The sequence below is a fragment of the Thunnus maccoyii genome, chromosome 24 (genome assembly GCF_910596095.1).
Source record: "Thunnus maccoyii chromosome 24, fThuMac1.1, whole genome shotgun sequence".
NCBI classification, from domain to species: Eukaryota; Metazoa; Chordata; class Actinopteri; order Scombriformes; family Scombridae; genus Thunnus; species Thunnus maccoyii.
In genome coordinates this window covers 16736295-16759016 of record NC_056556.1, presented here as the reverse complement: position 1 = coordinate 16759016, position 22722 = coordinate 16736295, and the positions used below count along the sequence as shown (strand labels likewise).

The window sequence follows — 22722 nt, the reverse complement described above, 5'->3', positions numbered from 1 at the left end:
ACCTCCTACCTCCAACTCATCCATCCATTCTTCATCCTAAGGTGAGTTGCTTCAGTGCAGACCGCTATTAGTGGTGGGGGGAGATAAAACTGTAAGTGTTGCTCCCAATTAGTGCATCAGTGACCGCTCTGTGCCTCCTCCACGGTGAGGCCTGCTAGGAGGGAGGGATTGGGAGGGAGGGAGGAGGGGCCGCGCTGAGTGAAAGATTGGAGGAAGGATGACAGGAAAGGAGAGAATGGCATGGAGACGATGGCTTTATAAAGGAATAAAAGAAGGGAGAGGGTTAGAGAGGTAGGTAGATAAAGAGAGGACAAGATATGAAACAGAAAAGGGGAGAGTGAGTGGTGGTACAGAGGGAGGAGGGGGGGAGAAAAGTGACTAAAAAATGGCTTAAGCATTCATTTTGAGTGGCGAGACAGGTCCTATTAACATTTAACAGCGTTTGCGCAACTTGGTGTGGAGGTTAGGATGCAAATGAGGAGGAATTAAAACTGGCCAGAGGTTTGTCATTGATGGATTGCAGTCTGGCGGTACTCACCACTTCCTAGTGTCCATCACAGACGATTACTGTATAATTAAACCTTATTTCTGGACTCTCTGACGCATAATTACTTGTGTGGGAATGTAACCATCATCTAAAAGCTCCAGCAAAATGCTTTAGCATTTAGTCTGGCAGGCTGCAGTCATTTCACAGACCAGTGACAGATAGAGCCATCTGATGATCGGCAAAAGAACAGTCACTTTTAATAAGAGGTGGGAAAAAAATATTAGGCGACAGTGTGCTGATTATAGGAAAATTAGGCTTTCAAGTGGTAAAGTCCTTTGTGTTATTTGCATAATTTATTCCGGCTTTACCCCCCTGTTCAACCACCTCTGGTTTTTTTTGCGAGCTGTGGGCAATTTCCTCTCATATTTGAATAGATTGCACATTTAAGACTACTTAAGGAAAATGATCACTTAGCATATTTTAATTGTCGTGCAAAGAGTGGAACAGAGGTGTGAGGCAAAGCTTATGGAATGAAGACCCTTTAATGTGACGAGGACACAGCAGTGTTGTGGCAGATAACCTCGGGGTTCACACACACGCATCGACTCGTACTAACTTACACATGCAATCAGTTCTTTACACAGTTAGGAAGCGGAATGACAAATAAAGCTCTGATAAAAATATCTAACAACCTGAAACTAAAAAACGTCTTCCCATGAAAGTCTGGCTGCTAGAACCCCAATTTGGATAAAAACTTGCAGGTCAGTTTGTCGATAATATTTCCTGTATCACTCCCCCTGCTGAGCGGAGCCGAGACCAACTGCAGCTTTGTGAATTCAGGTTATTTACAGACCAGCTGGCTGCTACAGTATTTATGAAGCTTAGAGCAAAAAAGGTGAGCAAAATGATCAAATCTCTTCTTACTGCTAGACTTAAAATCTGTGTGGAAAAAAACTATATAGAAGCTTAAACAGCTATATATTTTCAAGGATAAGAAAAAAAAAAGCTTGTGTTATAAATTATTTCTGATCATGGCTATAGCATGTTTCAAAGTGGAAAAATAAAGGAAACAGCAGCCTCGGATGCACTCTAACCTCTTGTGAAACGTTTGAGTTTTCACAGATAATTATAGAGGCTATACAGCACCTTCCCACACCTCACCACCAGCTATATAATGATACCTTGGAAAATGTAGTGGGCAAATGTACATCATTTTCATTAAGAGTACTCACATAATCCAAATTCTTTGTGATGGAGAAAGATAATTAATGCTTTAATGTTTTGGTCTTGCCACTCTTACCACAGCAAGAGAAATGAATTGTTACATTTTAATGAGAGAAGCGACAGCGCTGGCTTCCTGTGCAACACAGATGATTTTATAATTGCACACAAGGGTGACTAACTCAAGGCTCATTAAGGCGATTTTTCAGCTGGGCTATTTTTTGGCAGGACAATACATTTATTTTTTCCCTTCTACTGATAAATAAATTCTGTTATTAATCTTTTTTTATTCTTCCCTTAGAGCCTTAATGTGACTGGCGACATTAAAATAAAAAAAACAAAAAAAAAAAAACAGCGTACAAGATATAATCTCCCAAGAAAATGTCTTTAATGAATCGTTTGTTGCTGCTTGTACCTCAGATTACATGAAAATACATTTAAGTTGACTGCAAGTATGGCAACATATTCACACATATAAACAAGTGGTGCATTTGTATTGTATGTATAGGTATGTACAACAGAAACACGTTACACTCTGGTTTAAAGTTGTGCAAGTGTGTTATATATACTAACAATTTATAAAATTCAACACACTAAATAAAAAAAAGAAGAGTGTGCCCACGTATATACACATTCACACGCGCACAACCACAGTAGTTCACAAAAGATTAAAGCAAATGTATTGGATTATACATTTCCAGGTCACCTATAAGGTTGACCCCAACTGTTCCTTCCTCACAAATCGCTTGTGAGTGTGTGTTTTTCCACGTCGCTCGGTCAGTGTTATCAGGTGCGTGTGTGTGGTTTTGCCTATAAGCTCCGTTCTGACACACAGTGACAGAGACACACACACACACACACACACTCACACACACACTAGGCGATGCTGCAGCCTGCGGTTGCACCATCAGCTAAATGTTTTAAGTACAGTCATCTGAGGTAGACTGCGCAAAACTTCATGGTGTTATTCTCTCCACTTCTTTTTTTTTTTTTTTTTTTTTTTTTCCAATGCGTTTTTTTCACAAATGTCGGACATTTGGAAAGACATAAATCAAATACCACGTGTGTTTTTGTAGCCATGAGGTAGAAATGCTTTAAAGAAGAACTCTAGCGTCCATTTAAAGAAAAAAAAAAACAACAAAAAAGAACATTTAAACACCATGTAGAAAAAGATCAAGACACAAAAGAAGGACCACAAAACACGTAACAAACAAGCGTAGCGTTGACCGGTGTGTTTCAAGTCGTTTGTTCATCGGCTGTGGAGAACGGGGGAGAGAATGCCTGTGCTGTTGTTGTGTGCTCTGAAGTGCATTAGTAGGTTTTTCTGTCTAAAGGGACTCTCTCTCCAGAGGATTTGCTGACAGAAGGAATTCTGGTACAGATTGTTTTGAGGGTGGTTTTCTGACGGACCACTCTGCTTTCCCCTTGTGCTGCCGCCACACTGCCTGGCTGTCTTTCCTTTCCGTCAATTTTGCTGACGCTCAGCAGAACTTCTACCCCCCCACCTCCCCCCTCCCTCCCTCCCTCCCGACATCAGGTGCTGCACTGATGCTGCCTTTAACAGTAGAAACAGATAGCAACACAGAGTGGGCCTGCACGTATACAGCTTCCAACTTCCACACTGATATTATTCAAAAAAACAAATACAAAAGCAGGATGAGAAAGTGTAAATATAAAAGTGAACATCGGTTTGAATATATGGAATCCCCCCTCCAGGATAAATACCAGACATATCAAAACAAAGCAAGTGCTGCCAATGGTTTGAGACATTTCAACAAAACAACATTACACACAAAAATGCTTTAGTGCATGTACATTAAACTATCGTAAGTACTTCCATGCCACAACAGTAGAGCTAAAGGACAGCCTCTTACACAGTGACAAGGAAGAAGAGACAAAAATACATTCCAATGCAATACAATGGGCAAGAGAACCTTCAGGGATGAAGGACTTTAAGATTAGTGTCCAAATTCCTCACTCATGTTACAAAGCTTTTCAGTATGTATCCAAATGCACTTACATCATGTGCTTCTTGCCATCTTTCTGACTTGTAAATATAGTGGAGAAACAAAACTGACAATACAGTTACAGACAAAAAATGACTGACAGGCTTAAAGTGGATTTTTTTTTGTGGCGGTCTTGTAATTTCATATTTATTCATTCATTTTGGATTTTTTTTTTGGATAAAGGATTTTTGATTAAAATCAATTCTCTGATTGTACAGTTTTGCTAAACTATGTAATATGCTTGCCGGTTGGGAAATATCATGGCCACTACAGTAATAATACTTACAGAGATGTCAGTCAATCGTAATTGCTATTATCAAATGACCTCTGAACTCACACACACTTGTAAAAATTACAGACGTGTGAGATCTGTGCTGGATGAATGACCTTGTCTAATTTAAATTACAGGAGTGGTGTCCCGTTCTACACTTAATCCAATCCGAAGTGTGTGAGTGACAAGGCAACTGCTAAATTCATATTTCCATATCCAGGTTGTGATACCTACCAGAATTCAACTTAAAAACAGTTGACTGTAACTAGTATAATGTAACTTTCTTTGTTTTGCTTGAACACAACAGAAAAGCGGCTGACTCACATGAATATTTTCAAAATTGTTTTATCCAAGACAGCATTTCTGACTGAAACCAAGTGGAGTGAACTTGACTAAATTAGATTTAGTCACTTTAACTTTGACCCAAACATGTGTTGGGTATGTCTTTGATGTCGCTAGGACTTAAAGTATTAGTTTGACAATTTGGGAAACACACTTATTTGCTTTCAGTCAGATGAGAAGGTTGATACTTTCTCATATACTGTATGTCCCTTCAGTTCAAAGGATAAAGGGAGCAGCTAGTTAGCTTATAGCTAATAGCTTATAACCCCCAAGTAAAACCCACAAATTGTCCTCTTTACACTTCAGTTTTCTACACAGGTTAAACAAGAGATATTAAAGATTATAAGCTTCAAACAAAGCCTTGCTAAGCTGCTTCCCCTTGTTTCCAGTCTTTATGCTAAGCTACACTAACTGGCTGGGGTTAGCGTAGCTTAGCTGCACTATCTTCATATTTAGCATGTAGATATGAGAGCTATCAATCTTCTCATCTCACTTTTGAAAAGAAAGTGAATAAGAATACTTCCCAAATTGTCAAACTATTCCTTTAATTTATTTGGATATGTTTTTAGCATCAAGTTCATCCACATCATACGTCATTACACCTTCCCTTGCTAAACATTATGATAAATGAGCTAATATTTTGCGCAGAAGTTAGCTGACAAACTGATGGAGGTCTCCATGCAGTTTAACCATATAGCTTAGATTGCGTAATATAAACAATGTTAATTATGGTTGTTTTAATAAATATACAACTCCCACCACCCCAACACCTGCCCATCTCTTAAAACCCCCCAAACGACAAAGCTGGGTAACACGGTTTGACATTTTTAAAGAGCGAAGGAAATAAGCTTCAGGATTGGTCAAGTAGAAACAGGTATCTAAAGCACCTGCTGTAGGGGAAAAAAAGATGAAGAGAAATAATGTTTTTCTTACTCTCACTAATGATTATGTTCCATCGTTCCAGAACATATCTAGTACATTCATTGTCACCTCTTTGCTATTTATCCTAGCCAGTTGAGGTACACCTAACACTGCTTCGCTAGACATAAACTGCCAAACAGCCTCGGGTTCTCCTCTCAGATCTTAGTGCTTTTCGTCAAGATATCTTGAGGTACTGTACAATTCACAAACGCTTTCCTGAGTTTTGTTTGTTACGTTTGTTTGTTTGTTTGTTTTGCAGACACAGGATCAGAAGAGATGAGAGTGAGTCAGGGCCCAGACTACTGCCGCCCTGATGGATTACTGCTCTTAACAAGACAATAAAGAATGACTGACCACCACCGATGGCAACTGTCAATCTTTGTTTTTCAGACTCACCGCTGAAGTTTTAAAGCTCTTAATAATCATCAGCTCATGCCATGAATGTAGATTGTGAGGCAAATAAAGAAGAAGAAAATCAGAAAGCACCACTTCAGGCACTTGGATAGCCAACTAAATCTCAAGAACAAGAATGTAACGATATATACACAGACACTGGGGCGTCTCTTCTGAAGCCAACTTGCTTGCAATGTGTAAACAACGCCTGGGTTTCTGGAGTGTCAAGCATTCAAATTAAAACTCTTGCTCATTAACTGCAAAACTGCCAGTTGTCTCATCAAACCAGGTCTCTCAGTGCATCTAAACCCTGCTTGTGAGAACTCAGTGGGCTTGTATTGGCCTTCTGTGTGCCTTTCCCTCCAGCACAATGCTTCTGCCCTGAGGGGAGGAATTGTGGATGCCTCTTTTTCTCAAGGGCGGAATCTATCTGTTCACTGGCTGCAGCCGAACATTTTGTTCCACTCAGTGTACGTGTCAATCTCCTTCTGCGATATACTGGCCTGGAATTTACAAAAGACACTCTCAAAGTCCTGGTAAGTGAGGGGCCTGATCTGTCCCCTGGGCATCATACCCGTCATGTCCATGCCCTGTGCAGAGACATGTAACAGACCTACAAGGGCCTCCTGACAGAGTCTGGCCAGGTCCAGTCCGGAGAAACCCTCGGTACGCTGGACCAGCAGCGCCAGCTCCTCCTCGCTCAAGCAGTATTTGTGCTGAGATTGGGCCAGGAGCTGGTTCACAATCTGGTGTCGGGCTGAACTGTCCGGCAGGGGCACCAGGACCCTCCGAGCAAAGTACCTGCGCAGCCCTTCGTCCATGTCCTGGGGTCTGCTTGTGGAGCAAACCACCAACACTTGGTTGCCTCCGTCCTCGCCCGAGCCCATTAGAAGCGAGTCCAACTGGGCGAGTAGCTCCCCCTTGAGCCGGTTGATGGGACTCTCTTCACTGAGGTGAGCTGACAGCAGCATGTCCACCTCACTAATGAAGAGTACTGATGGCTGACGGCAGCGAGCCACCAGGAAAGATGCTCTGATAATTTTTTCTCCGTCTGCCAGCCACTTGGTGGCCAAAGTGGAGCCGCTGAGCTGGAGGAATGGTGCCCCCAGCTGGCTGGCCAGGCAACGACCAAGCAACGTCCTGCCACTGCCCCTGGGGCCAAACAGCAACACGCAGCGTGGGGCGGGTCCTAAACTGCTGAACATGTCCAGGCGCAGGATGGGCCACAGGACCTCCTCCTTCAGGGTTGCTTTGGCCAGTTCTAGGCCTGCAATGTCACTCCAATCCACTGGGGGGCCCTGCTGAACGATTTCAGAGGTAACCATGTCTAAGAGGTGAGGGTCACTGGTTTTTAGCTGCTCTTCAGCAGGCCGGGAGGAGGAAGAGGATGAAGAGGAGGTAGGCCCTGGCGCTGAGTGGGAGAGGTGGAGACGGTGATCATCAGCACCTTGCTCACTGAGGGAGGGGGAGGTGAAGCTGGCAAGTGAGTCTGCTGAGCGGGAACCCCCTAGGGTGGAGGAGACGTAGGCTGGTGGAGTCAGTGGCCCACCTGTTGCCTGGCTGCTGTACTTCCTCTGCTGCTGCTCTGACGGCATTGTGGACTGCTTCTGAGGATTAAAAGGTAAAGACGACTTTTCAGCACTCCTGTCAAATCCACCACCGCTGACACTGTTGGAGCCTCCATTTGCGCTGCTGCTGTCTGCTACCCTGTACATGGGGCTCTCAGCTGAGCTCCGAGCCTGGCTGTAGCCAAAGTTACCATAAGAGGGGTCTATGTCTCCTTGGCCTGTCATGTAGAAGGCTTTCCTCTTCAGTGAGTTGGAGGAGCTACTGTTGAGAGGTGTAGGGGCGATTGGGGTCAGGTTGTGGCTCTGGTATGGGTATCCAGGTAAAGTGGAAGAGGGGGGAAGGGGTGTAGGTGCAGCGATGCCTGAGGGCAGGTATGAAGAGGGAGGGGGTGCTCCCCCAGGGCTGTATCCTGGCCCGACTGAGCTCTGAGCTGGGTAGCCTGCTGGGGGGTAATTATAACTAGACAAGTTGGGGGAGCCTCCATTGTAAGCTGGGACTAAAGTGGGGTGGGAGGGCGGTGGAGGGGGTGGCTGCAGGAGCCCAGAGCTGTGCAGTGGGGAGGGAAGTGCAGGGGTGGGGGCAGACTGGGAGCTGTAACTACTGTGCAGGTAGGAGCCGCTGTATGCCGGGCCGTATTCCTGAGAGGGCATGGAGGAGGAGTGGAGGGCGGTGGCAGTGTGGCTCCCACAGCTGCTGCTGGAGTAGCTGGGCTCGCTCAAGGTGCTGGAGGCGAGTCCCGGGGAGCTGCACATGCCAGACACCACCTCTGAAGCCGCCGCCACCCCTCCCTTTCTGACTGATACCCCCTCGGGGATGCAGCTCATGGGATAGACGCCATCCTGCCAGGGCTCCGATTCACCTTTCCGTCCGTTCATTACTCCTGGGACCCCAGGGCCCTCAGAATAAGAGCCCGGCATCTCCAGAATGCCGGAATACTTTTCGGCATACTTCTTAAGCAGGTTGGAGGCGGTGAGGGCTGAGATGTCATCATTGGCCCAGGCATACTGGTAGGTGGCGGAGCGCTGCAGGTGGCCAGGTACCGCCCTGTAGGCCTCAGCCTTGTGGGCTGGTGAGCGCGTGGTGGAGGAGATGTCGAAATGCTGTTCGGCCCACTGGCTGTGCTCGGGGGTCCACTGCATCTTTAAGCCTGGGAGAACAATAGAGACACAGACAACCACACATGAACACATGGGCATGCTAAAATCATTTTAGCAATAATTAAAGTGACAACACCTTCAAATTGCCTGGTACAGAGGGTGGTCAATTAAAAAGGTGACATTCATCTGGAGGCTTGTTTTGTGCGGTGTTTTTATTTATTTTTCTTCCTCATACGTATCACGAGAGGGTTTTGTGTCCAACTAAACATATTTTAAAAATTTCAACACATCATACAGATACTACGGTGTCTGTCGGCAGGTATAGTGCAGTACAGAGGGATGGCTGGTTACGGCAGCCTAATGCACCCCGGCCAGACCAATAAGACAGAGGCATGGAGGGTCACTCTATAATCCCCGACTCATCTGAGGTGGCTGGAGATGGGTTTGAAAATGCGCCTCGCCGAGTGCCACAAAGCAACACACACACACACACACACACACACACACACACACATACACATACACATCCACCCCCCTCCGCTCATAGTGCTTTCATTGAACACACACACACACATACACACAAACCAGTGCTCAGACACACAGGCGTTAAAAAAAAAAAAAAAAAAACTATCTATGCCTGCACTCAGGCGTGCTGACATGCACGCGCTCACACACACACAAGCTCACATCCACTGACCCAGACGGACAAACACAGGCACGCACACAGGAGCTGTAGCGAGCTATGAATTACAACACATTGTGTCTCAAGCTTAGTTCCTGTCTGCACAGCTCCACCTTGACCTCCTCTCTCGCTACCGTTCTCTTTACCCCTCTGTCTGCCTCTCTTCTTCATGCCTCCCTGCCGCCTTGTCTTCCCTCTTAGTCTCTCCTCTTTGCTTTTTTTGTCGTCCACCCCCCCCCCCCTCCCCTCTTTCTAGATCCTTCTTTATTTCTCTTCACCTCCTTTTATTCTGACTCCATCTATTTTGATATATATCTCCTCTTTTCATTCCCTCTCTGCTCTTTCTTCGCGGCCACCCCTCCTCTTATTTACTCCCTCTGTGCTTTGCCTCGCCTCCTCCCCTCCCTCCTTCCTTGCTCCATCTCATCTCAGACACACTCACCTGGCTCTCCCCTTTATTGCCTCAGGAGGCTGGAGAGCCACTGTTTCCTTTAATCCCAGCCAATGCCATCTGCAAACACTGACAGTCACACAGCGACTCCATCGTTGTCTCACTATCAAAGCCGTGGCGCTATCAAAGGCTGGACGGGGCGTAATCACAGCAGCCGCACGGCAGATTGAACCCCGTTTGATTTGACTTAGTGCACACAAATAAAGGATAATATCGGTGTCATTTAGGCTGCTTCCTCCGACTTATTGACTGGCAGCGGTTGCATGTAGAGATCCACAGTTGGGGGTCTGGTGAGCAATGCCTGCTTCAGAATTGGTTTATGTGTGTGTTTTTGTGCTTGTGTGAGTAAAGCAGGCGTGCACAATAAAATCCATTCATGGAGGAGCAAATCTTCCCTTCCTCCCATCCATTTATGCTACTGCAAACACTGATGTACACAAAAAAAAAAAAAAAGCATGCAGGCAGAAACACACACGCACGATTCACACTCTCTTGCTCTCTTTTCCTGTGGCCCTGTGTTTGTTTGGTAACAACACAGAGAGGGAGGGGGGAATCCCCAGACTCCTATTTCCTCTCTGATTCTCCTCTCTAGCCATCTCTCGGCAGACGCCAGTGGCTAATTAGCAGAATGGCGATCTGCTAATTGTGTTAATTTACAACATTTTAGCCGAGGGGAGTCTAGCAGGGGCTGGCAAGCCTGTCACCCTCCCAGTGCACCGAGCAGGGAACGCCTCAGACAAAGAGCTGAGCCGAGGAAAGTTTTGTATTAGCTGGGAGGCTCCTTTAATACTGAGAATATATTAAGTGCAAGCAGCACTATAAAGGGGCAGTATTTCAAGGGGAGAAATACAAGTCAGGACAACTGGACAAAATGAGGGAAAAAAATGAGCCGTAAGGCCATCTACAGATTTCACAACAGTCCTTCTACCTGCCAAAAGCAGCATTGTTTGAATGTACCATTATATTAATGTGTGCCCTTTTTTTGATATAAAAATCAATGTTAAAATGTTTCTCCTGCCAATAAAAATTAACTACATATTTACCAAACACTCAGGAAAATGTGTGCTTAACATGAGTACCTTCCATTAAAATACTCCATAGTCATTCTAGTCCTCAGTGATGACTACTCAATAACAATAGAAGACCTCAGAGCTCATGGAGAAAGAGGCTTGTGTTACCCTTTAGCTCATCACAAAAATTCAAATGATTATTTTGTAAGGATGTAGTTAGCCGTACTGTCAATAAGGCAATACTGCTTAATAAATAGCAGAATGATTTTGTATTCTTTTGTCTTTAATACCATAGTATCATAACATAGTGTGAACAAGAATAATCAGAAATAAATAAATACATTATTGAACTGTTGTCTTGTGGAAGCATTGTAAATCAATCCATTTTAAGGGTTTTCACGCTTTACTTGTTCTTGGAATTGTATTCTCAAGCTACATGTCTGATCTGTAGCCAGGAGCAAAATGTTGGTTCAGCATTACACATGAAATCTCTATTATTTCTACATTACATCTTCAGCGTTACTAGATAGTATCTCGCCGAGGAAAAAAGAGGACACAAAGCGGAAGACACGTGGCGAAGACTCTAAGCCCGATTCAGCCATGTCTTCAGCCATCAGTATATGACTTCTCTTGCTAATCCACAGTCCACCCACCCTCCCCTCCTCCCATCCTATTCAGGAGCTACAATCACTGCAGGACGTCTTTTCACAATGTCTGCTCTTGCGGCTCTGAAACCGCACGGACCCGCTATGGAACGGCCTCATTGATGCGGGGTCAATCCACAGTGTGTCTTTTGATTCTGTTGCAGAATATATCCACCTTCACAAGTCATTTAAAGGGGCATTCAGTAATCTTCCATTCCGTAATCTAATTATTGACCTCAACGTGCGATCAAGAAATTACAACGTGGTTGTCAAGTACTTGACCTCAGCTTGTAAATGACATAATTATAAGTCACATTTTTATAGTAAAGACCCTACTGATATATGGGCTAAGGTTGTGAATATTGAGTGAATTTCTCAGAACACAAAATAATGTAATAATTAGAAATCATTGTGGTATGACCTGAGAATAGAATACCTCTTGACACCGTTCTTTCTTGTCTTTCATCACTGAACAGCACCTTGCAAAGTTCAAAGTTAGATGTAGGTCTATTATTCTGCCCTACAAAGCCAAAACACAGTAACTACATCTATACATCCATCCATTTTTCTTTACCGCTTATGCTATAGAGGGTCACAGGGGAACTGAAGCCAATCCCAGCTGACATTGGGTGAGCGGCACCCTGACTCTATATGTCAGCACCAAGGCTGACATATAGAGACAGACAACCATTCACACTCAATTTAGAGTCACCAATTAAGCTAACCTGCATGTTTTTGGTCGGCTGAAGGAAGCTGGAGCACCTGGAGAGAACCCATGCAGGCACGGGGAGAACTACATATCAGGTCAAAATTGAGTTAAGAGCAGAATCCGACTTTGAGATATCTGATTAACCATATAAAAAATAACGAAATGTTAAATTTGCTTTAACTACAAAACAGAGCTAAAAACCAAACTACAGTAACTTCACTTTAGCTGCACAGTTACCACCTGGCTTGGTGATGTCTGGACTGCCATTGCACATTAATACAGTCTCAGCCATAGAGAAACAGTCAACTAGACAAATGTATGTTTAGCTAAGGCAGTACAGTAGCTAAAACCAGTCATTGTGAAGGAAAACAAACAACTAAGGCTACACTAGTCCAAGTTAAAGCTAGCTAGTGAGGTATATCCACAGCTTGCCTTAGCTTAAGATACATTTGCAAATCTTTTATCTGTAATTAAAAATAAAAATTCTGATGAGCCAACATTTTGGTAATATAAATGAGGCAGTAAAACTAATCGTTATGGAGAAAAACAACAGCTAAACTAGTCCTAGTGAAAAGTAACTAGCCTAGCATAGCAAGATAGTTATTTAACTTGGCTACCTGTAAATCATAAATGTGTTCAAATGTATGAATGTGAAGATTAATTTCAACATAAATATTAATGATATACTATATCAACATAGAGATACATTTAATGACATTTAATTATGAACTATGAACTAAAATGTGAGTATCTTAGCCAATTCTGCCTATAACGCTTTGTTATAACATAGGGCTGTAACTAATGGTAACGTTACATGTATTCACATGAAAACTGTTTTGTTCAGGACTTGCAGTTTGGTGCTCTTTCCAAATGAACAATTCCAGTTGCATTTACAAAGGTTAAAATCTAAAAGTCTGGTTTTGAACCAGATATGTTGAAAGTTTCCCCTGAACGTGTATAGCTGAGGTGCTGCCGCTGTTCATCTCTGAACTCATCAACACTGAACCATGAGTTACTGTTTGTGACCGTAATACATTAACAGCAAAATATTGCTAAAGATGATGTATTTTGATCTCTGATTGGAGTTAAATCCATTGAATTAATGGTTCAGAATCTGAACAAAGCTGTAGCATGAAGCTCATAGCTAGCTTGATAGAGTAGAGAATACATGGTTTAGTAGAGAGCAGTGGTGGAATAATAACCAAGTACATTTACTCAAGTACTGTGCTTTACTACAATTTAGAAGTACTTGTATTTTACTTGAATATTTGCACAGCATTTTCTGCTAATTTACACCTCTACTCCACTACATTTCAGAGTGAAATATTGTACTTTTTACTCCACTGCATTTAATTCACAGCTATAGTTGCTAGTTACTTTTCAGATCACAACTACAATTACAATTACAATAATTTATATATGATAAATATATAAATAAACACTCTAAATTGGGCCATTTTGCATAATGAGTACTTTTATTTTTGATACTTTAGTACATTTTGCTGACTAGGGGTTAACAATGTGTGTATTCGTCTCAAACCGTCACAGTACGGTTGTTATGGTTCAATGCATGCAGTTGTACAAAGAATACACTCTGTGACCCAAACAGTTACTGTCAAAGTAGTTTCATAATCCACTTACTCCAATGTGTGGAACAATAATTCACCACTTAGCTGTTCAATGGATGTATGCTAGCCGACTTAGCCAAGGTAGTCTGGTTACCCTGGTTACCCTATAGCGTCACTGCTGTCAGAATAACAAACTAGAGACCCCTAACACTGACTGAGAGCAACACTATTATTAAAATATGCTCCGTTATCTCAGTAGTGAAACGATACCACGTCCCCCTCCTCTCTCTGTGACGGTCACCTTTGAGTGAAATTGTTCAGAACAATGATAAAAAAGTAGAAATAAAACACAACAGACAGGGAATAGATACATCAAACACACAAGGAAGAGAATAAATACAGCTCAAGTAAGGCAGTTGCAATTCTCAGTTACATGGACTTTAAATGTTTCCATATATTATATATATTATTATATATGACATCATTAGATTATTAATACTGAAGCATGAGTGTTAGAGCAGTATGTTACTGTTGTGGCTGCTGGAGGTGGAGCTAGTTTGTGTCCTGACTCCTTGCAAGAAACAGAAAGGTGGCTTTCTTTTTCCACTGCAGCACAACTAAACTGTTTCAGTAATAGTTTCCACTCGACTTCAGTAATAGTTTCCACCCCTATTGCTGAATGCAGGACTTTTACTTGTAATTGAACATTTTGTCATTGTGGTATTGCTACTGTTACTTAAACAAAAGATCTGAACACTTCTTCCACCACTGGTAGAGACTAGAAGCCATCAGATGTTTTGCCAGTGACTTCACTATTATTTTTGATATATCTAAATATTTCTTTTTTACTCCCTAACATCAGTATCGGCATCGGCTCCAAAAATCCAGTATCGGTGCGGCTCTGGATGCTTCTTTGCACTGTCATGATGAATTGGCCTGTTTAGGCTTCATGTTAAGAGCCAGGCTCTGCTTCAACTTTCCAGCGCGGAGAAGCGTACAGAGAAATGGATGGGGAAAGAAATAAAAAAGAAAAAAGTGAGGGCAGTGGAGAATGTGGGATTTCGAGAAGGATGAATAGAAAGAGAGACAGCAGGCTCTGGAGGAAGATGAGGTGGTGGGGGGGGGGCTTTCAGAATGGAGGAAAGGGAGCATAAAAATAAGAGAATACAAGCCTTGTGAATTACACGCACTCTTCCCTCCACATAGTTTGACACTCCATCAAACTCCGATATGTCCTCCATTTAAAGAAACATGAATCTTTCTAATTCCATCATTAATAAAGATAACATATATAAAAGAGTGTGTCAGGCTCCATCAGGGCTTTCATCTCTTCTATAATGAGGTTAATGCAGAGACGCAGTGATTACCCCAGCAATGCAAATGAAGGCCAAATGATAACTTGCACTATTTAAATAAGGTAATAGCGATTACTCTACGTTATTCAAATGAGGACAGATGCTTTGAACTGAACGCTTTGAACTCGCTGCTCCTTTTCCAAAACATATGGAAGAGATGGAGGATTGACTTTGGTATCATTCAGGGTGTATCCTCTAATTCAATGTGATGTAAACCAAGGGCAATGAGCAAAGCAAAGTCACTTTATGTGGTGGTGCAGGATGGGAGGGGTCGACTATGGCGAGGAAAGGCAAACTGTTCCAAGGTAGCTCGGCTTACGGCGCTCCTTTTTCTAGCTTTGAAAGACCTTGAAAGTCATTGAAAAGTCCTTGAAATCATTGTGAAAGCGTAAAAACAAGGACTCAAAACCGACACACTGGACACGGAGAGATATCGGCACAAATATCCATTGTAGTGTTTTTCTCCGGATGTTAATAAAAGGAACTACTTTGTATGAATGCCAGCCATTCATTTCCAAAAACTTTCAAGGCCTTTTTCTTATTTAAAATATGAAAAGAATTCTGCTACTTGTGGAGCCCAATTTGCCTGAGCTTTAATGTTTGAAATGAGTGTGTTTTGGCTGCAATAGCCTTCGTCAAGGTTACAGGATAACATGCATACACCATGCAGTTAAAAGCTGTGTCCAAATTTTCCTCAAGAGTTGCTGAATTCTTTCCATTCATTCATTTCTTTTTTTTGTTAATTATTATTATTATTATTATAGCACCTCGATGGAGCTACAAGGTTGCGGCGTATTTCCCGACATCTCTCTCTTATATTTTTCTATGTCTACAATCTTTCAAGGGTTTTAAGGCCTGAGGGAAATTTGCAAAGCGTTGGGACGGACGCGGGCAACATGCGGTAAAGTGTGCGAGCTAGAGAAAGCGAGAGATTTGTGTCGTGTGTGTGTGTGTTTGTGTTGTGGAGAGAAAGAGAAAGAGAGAGAGAGAGAGAGAGAGAGGGAGAAAGATCGTGCACTCAGCTGTAACAACATCCAACAGAAATCTTCTCCACCTTCTGAAAGCGCCAAGTCTGCTGGTGCTTTTTTTTTTTTTTTTTTTTTTTTCTCCCTCTTCTCCAGCCTACACATAGAGAAGCCTAATCATTCTCATTACACTCGGCATCCATCTGCATCAACAGAGCTGCCTATTACTGTGCGTGTGTGTATGTGCAGTAAACAGCTCTTTAGAGAGAGCTAATGAGCTCTTTTAAGTCTGTCCGCTGTGTGATTCTGCAAGCGGGGTGTCAGAGCAAACTGCCCATTTTGGTAACGTCATAATTAAGCCGCGTGTTTGTGTGTGTGTGTGTGTGTGTGTGTGTGTGTGCGAGGAAGAGATGCCGGCACACATGTCTGCACCGACATGCCTGCACACACACACACACACACACGCACACGCACAATCTGAGACGAGACGCGTGCGCCCTTCTTCGTCTTTCTAACATAAACAGACACAGAAAGACCTTCAAAAACAAACTATCGTGTTCTTTTTTTAAAAAAAAATCTCTTTCTGTATCTCTGTTTTTGAGTGTATGCAAGACCGGAGGAGGAGAAAGAGACGCATTACAAGTGATAACTTCATCAAGAGAGACCTGTTTTCACACACCACGGGGGAAATCTAACCAACCAGTTGTTCAAATCCTTATCAAATACACCAGAGGGCATCTTTTAACCTCTAAATCACTGAACGTGTGTGTGTGTATGTGTGTATGAAAAAGACTAAATATGCAGTCTTATGTAGCTATTGTTTTACTTTTGTGTGTGTTTTCTCAGGCGCACAGGCCTTGTGTGTGTGTGTGTGTGTGTGTGTCTGACAACCTCCGGACCACCTTGTTAATGAGTCCCGCACACTGTGACTAAGCCACGGGCTACGCTGTATTGGCACACAACCTGCAGTAGCGAGTCAAATAATGTGATTAGGTCCTCCAAAAGGCAATTAATTATGAAATTAGTCATGAGCTGGTGTCACACACACACACACACACACACACATGCAGACACACACCGCAATCAAAACTCTCTCTGAGCTTTGGTGAATTCATTTGTAACGCGTCCTCTCTGGAGCAACAATCACAGGCCGCACAAGTGACAAAGAGCATCAATATTAAACACATGAAATTGTTAACAACCTTTCTTCTTTTCAGTCAAAACTACATGGAATGAATTAAACAAATTAATGAGAAAACTGTGTTAAAAGATCAACTAAATTTCTCTTTCCATCCCCCTGTAGACCGCAGACTTTTTCTCTGAAAAGAAGCAAGAAGCCCCAAAAATCCAGGTCTTTGAAGCCTGCAAATTCAAGCTCAGCCACAGCTTACCATTACAACGACTAGTCTATCGGAAAGCAAACGACAATAACAACAACAACAAAAACAGATAAGGGAGTAAACAGAGCGAGTTCAAAGTCTAGACGGCGAGCAGTGACCGGGAGAGATGAGCTGTCACTAACTCAAAGACAGTGAAGGGAGGGGGTGGAGGGGGGGGTAGAGAGATCGCTGTAAAGATGACAAGCTCGGAGCTGCAATATAAGGATATTTGACAAATGACAGCATCTTTTTTATAAAGAAAAAAAAATCAAATATTCATTGTAATCAGTGCTCTTTGACCTCCTGATACTACAAAGTTTTCGCAGCTTTTGACCATCAAACTTTGAAATCAACGTGTCTTCTCAAATATTAGCTGAGGAGCGGATTTACTGTAAAAACAGAAATCCCGCTTTGAGAAATGGGTTTCATTGTGGTATAGAGGGAAAAAAAAACGTCGAAAGGCTTCGAAAATATTAGGGCGGGATCACAAGAGTATATTTAATGATGACACTAAATTTAGCTCGCAAGAAGAAAAATCAGACTTAACCGCTATAAATCTCTAACTAAAATTCCAGAGGCATATCATCGTCGCCCCTGCCTGGCAGTATCAGATCTTCCTTAGAGCTGTATAAATTGACACTGTCTAAATTTCCTTTTACTAGACAGACTATTGAATGGGTGGGTTAAATGGGTAGGGCGCAGTTAAACAAATGCTCCGGATCAAGGAAATTGTGCGTGGCTTCTTTTGTCATTCAGAGAGGAAATTGAGAGATATTCGGCGGGGGCTTGGAGCCGCTAACGCATGGCATTCATCTATAATGCACTCGGCCTGTCCGTCAGCTACTCCATTTCCTGTGACTAGCGCAGCGTGCCTAATCACCCGGCTCGACGCGGGGTTCCTTTCCTCAAAGACAGCCCTGCACACACACACAGACTCACACACATACACATAACCATACAGGCAAGAATGAAGACAGACACGTGCAGGACACACACAAACGCGCGTAGGAACATCAGGCCCGCTGAGGCAAACAGATTATTCTTATCTAGTGAACAAAACATCTGTAAAGACTCTCACTACCACTGTGCTCTAACAGTGTCGCGACCCTAACAGCATCTCTACATCTCCTCTTTCATCACTTAGAAAAGAAAACCTTTCAGAAGCCGGGGAGAGAAAAAAATTCATGTACAGATCATCAGATCATCAAAAAGAAACATGTGACTTCAGCTGAATGGCACATTGGTTTTGTGGCAGGTGAAGTGTGATTACTGACTTCATAATATAATAAAGACGTCGTCGCGGCCACTATTTTGTCCTTCGCCGTGTCAGATTGAAAATCGTGATAGAACCAAAATTCTCATGCAGAAATGTGCTTAATGTAAATGTATTCATGTATTATAGATATGGATGGATGAATATATATGGATTTTTCACAACCTTGCAACCCAAACGTTGTTAATTAATGGCTTATTACTGATCTATAAGGCATAAATTTACACTCTATTGACTTAAAACATCCATTAGTAGCAATATATAAACCTTACATAAGGCAAACTTAATTATGGGTTATTTCTAATGACTTTATTAAGTCATGAAATCATTCACTGATTCATATTACTGATCTATAAACATTAATAGAAACAATTTATTGACTTAAAATAATTAGTAGCAACTTAAAATCCTTAATTAGGGCATATTTTACTTTACTTTATTAATTATAAACATTACTTAACAATTTTATTAACTTACTAAAACCTTAAATAACAACTTATAACCCCTTAATGAAACATACTTATCACTGATCTATAAAGATTAGTAAACTATTAACTAACTTACAGCCTCTAATAACAATTTATTAACTTAATTAAGCCTTTAGTAACAACTTATAAACTCTTAATAGTATGTGAGTAGACCTGGAGTTGCTAATACTTGCACTACCTGCAATGCAGTTTGTTCCCTCTTTAAGGTAAGTGACCTAACATCCTCCTACACTGATGTCAGTTAAACCTCTACTGTCCCCGTCTGCATCTGTGTCAGGTGACAGCGGGAGCAGTCGCAGATCTACATCGGTTTGTCCCTACAAACAGCTGCTGCCGATGTGCTTCTACCTGAGGTGCAGTCAACAGCATCTTTCACACTGGCCCCCGAGGTTAACATGGGGCCACATACTATCGATACTCCTCTGACGCCCGGATCCATACCTGTGAACCACCACCACTTTGTTTACCTGTGTGTTCAGTAATTAAAATAGATTTCTGAGAGGAGGCCTAATCCTTTTAGAAATGACATTGATCCGGCTACCAATGCAAAAGCTGTGGTGTGATTTTGTTGGGGTTTTTTTTTTTTTTTTTTTTTTCCTCCCCAACACTCTTTCCATACAAGCTGCTGAGGTGTTGAGGATGTACCCCCCCCCCCCCCCCCCCCCTCCCCTTCCCCTCCTCCCCCTGCGCCCTCGTCTTTCCTCCTCGATGGAAACTTTGAAAAGTCCTCGACATGAAGGACGTCATTTAGGGCCGGGTGTGGAGGGGAGGCGGGGAGCGGTAGAGGGGTGTCAGGTGGAGATAATAGAGAGGAAGCCTCTAACCTCGTCTAAAGCTGTCTGTCTTCGTAAATAAAATGAGATAATTATTGAGTGAACAACATTATACGCCGACGACGCACTCTTTCTTCTACCCCCCTCCTGCCGGCGCAGTTGTAAATCTCAACAAACACGGTGCTTTTGGACATTAAGTGCTCACTAAGCACAGTGGATGCATCATATTTCAAGAGCAGGCATTGTGTGGGTGAGGAGCTGGGGAAAATGGAGTGTAATGGTTATCCATTATCTTATACGGCAATGGCGGCGATGATCATTTTCAAGTGACTCATTTCTGGAAGTACCTATCTATTGGCCACTTCGAGAGAAGACTTTGATGGCTAATCCAAAACAACTATTCAGAGGTCATTTACTGCAGCAGCGCGGAGACACTCTGCACAAGAGAACGCTCCAGCCTCCCTCATTATGCAAATACAATCCTCAGGAAGATCCACATCACAAACAGCGGCGCCGCAGCCCAGAGTGGGCGATTACCTACACAGCATACTCCGGTCCAGAGTGGAAACATTAACAATGCATCAACAAATGAATATATCACAATCCAAGTAAGAGTTTGAAAGCGCACAAGAGATATCTGTCATGGGAATTAAATAGTGATACTGGAGCTGTATTAACATATCAATGATCCCACTCGTGGAAAAGCAAATGATATCTAGATAAATGTCCATGTCTGTGAGAGAACTTTCATATTATTCAATCATATTATATTCTTCTGCCGAGGCAAATGTATTTTTAGAAGTGTAGGTGCGATGTTTGTTTGTGTGTGGTCTCAGCTCCACATGAATGGTTACTTAACACCACACTGATTTCCCCTCAGCAGTTAGAAAAAAAAAAAAAAAAAACCAGCCGATGCTCAATGATGCATCACCGTGTTTGTTGCCGCCAGGCTGTGTGTATGTGTGTGCATATGTCTGTGTGCGTGTGTGTGTGTGTATGTGTCTTATCATCGCTGGCACGTAGACAGACAGCCCAGGAGTGACTGCCGGAGTGTCACCATCTGTGGATGCATTTATGTCTGTCTGCACTGGGCTGTATGCGTGTGTCTCAGTGTGTGTGTGTGTGTGTGTGTGTGTTTATGTGTGTGTGTGTGTGTGTGGGTGGTTTGGAAAGGGAGGGGAGTTGGGGAGGGGGATGCACTCAGTCAGACGGGTAGACTGGACCACAGCTTCATAGTTTGCTACTCTTAACAACAGCCAGCCAACTCTGTGCCAAATACTAACTACACTGCAAAAACTGTCTGTTTTAATAAGACAACAACCTTTCCAGGTTCAAAACAATTCCCTTAAAATTCTTTTTTTTTTCCTCTCAAAATACGTAAAACATTCTGCTCAAGAGCTGAGAAATTTACAAATCAAATGCAAATTTACATTTTGCATAATAAAAAAAAGTCTATGTTGAAACAAAGACAAAAATCCCCCACTAGTGCTAACAAACTAAAACTTTAATTAAAGATTTTAAAGTATTCACTATGTCAAACGGCTAGTTAAGATGGATTTTTGCAGTGTATGAAACACTTGGCAAGCAGGTGAGATTAGAGTTCAACAGCAGTTGGTGGAGATTAACGCCCGCCATGAGTGGCACACGTGCGAGGGTGTGTGTGTGTGGATTACTGAAGAGGCCCTGGCTGGGATAACCTCTACCCCCAGCCTGTGAACTCACAGGATCCTTCACGGTGTATGTTTGAAGTGTCAAATCCTGCACACTTCATATAGATTCTGGCGAGATCTGCCAACTCACGCCTTCTCTTACTGTGTCCCAATAAATGGGAAAAAATATGAGGAAGAATTAGTCTCTCAGACTGTTTTTCAAAAGTATAATTTTGTCTTTACACTTAGAATAAAATCATGAGGGAGGGCGGGTTAAAGGTCACGGCTTGAATTTAGATTTACTTTAAAAAGCCCCTTAATTACATAATTATTCATCCACTTCTCTAGTAACAATGAGTTAGGAATAAACTTTGGAGTCATTTATCTTGATGTCACGCCTTTAATTTGTGACAGCAGATACAACAGGATATAGTGGTGACAGGGTAAGGGGGAGGACATGTCGCTTAAGGTCACAGAGTTGGATTCAAGCTCTACGGCTAGCTGCTGCGAGTTCCGGCCCACAGTGAGTCATCACGATGCCTCGAAAGGCTGTGAAGCTCATCCTACAGCTGTTTCTCCTCCATCTGAACTCACATATACACTGTATATGTGGAGCTGCAGGCGCTCAGGTATGACATGTTCACGTTTAAAGCAGGTATACGGACACGAGTCGGCGAAAGCCTGCGCGCGCGTCTTTAAATCCACTGTGGCTCGCATTATGCTGGAATTCACACAGGTTGTCTAAACAGTCAAACAGCGGATCAATACGCCCATCGATCGGTGGCATTGAGACTGAACTGGTCGTGTCGAGGGGGCAGGAGATTCTCACTAGAGCTCTCTGCAAGCTGCCGGCTGGAGGACGCAGGCACACACACGTTTGGAGAGTGTGGTGCAAGCACACACACACACATATATATTTATATATGGTGTGCTATAGACCACAAATATTTGTGAGCTCATGTATAAGGATTTATGAACATACATTTGTGCTATTGTACATGCTCTTCTCTGCTCAGATCAGCCTCCCTACCCACTCGAACAGAAACTCGGGCTTCCTTGGGACACAAACTACCTTCACTGACACAGTCATCTCATACGAACAGATTCATGTCCTGTCTGTTCAAGTCAGAGCAGTCTGCCAGCAGTTTGTCTCAAAGTGAGGGCATCCAGTCAGCTTCAGCAGCTGAATATCAAGCTGGCTGCTGCTGCGTCTCCTCGCGCTGAACTGACACAGTCGATAGCGCTGCATTATTCATGGGGACGGCGGAGGCCGATGAGATGGCCTCTCACTGAGGGCTGGATTTCAACAGTCCCAAACTTTACAGGGGCTGGCAGACGCGTGACACCTTCAACAACTGTTTATCGTCAGCGAAAATGACAACGTGAGGCACAAGAAAGGGCATGCAACTTTAAAGGGGTAGGCTCAGGGAGGAATTTGAATTTTTAAGCAGTGAAGCAAATTTGTCGCT

General features: G+C 42.9%; 1 protein-coding gene across 6 annotated transcripts in view; it reads right to left on the bottom strand.

Annotated features, from left to right (window-relative positions):
- Positions 1–6073: 6073 nt before the first annotated feature.
- LOC121891662 (fidgetin-like) overlaps positions 6074–22722 on the bottom strand; it is a 48309-nt gene continuing 31660 nt past the window's right edge. For all 6 annotated transcript variants that reach the window (XM_042404179.1, XM_042404176.1, XM_042404177.1 and 3 more), the window contains one exon: positions 6074–8357. In XM_042404179.1, coding sequence (XP_042260113.1) covers positions 6076–8349 — 2274 coding nt within the window. In that variant the 5' untranslated portion in view covers positions 8350–8357 and the 3' untranslated portion in view covers positions 6074–6075. The remainder of the gene's footprint in view (positions 8358–22722) is intronic.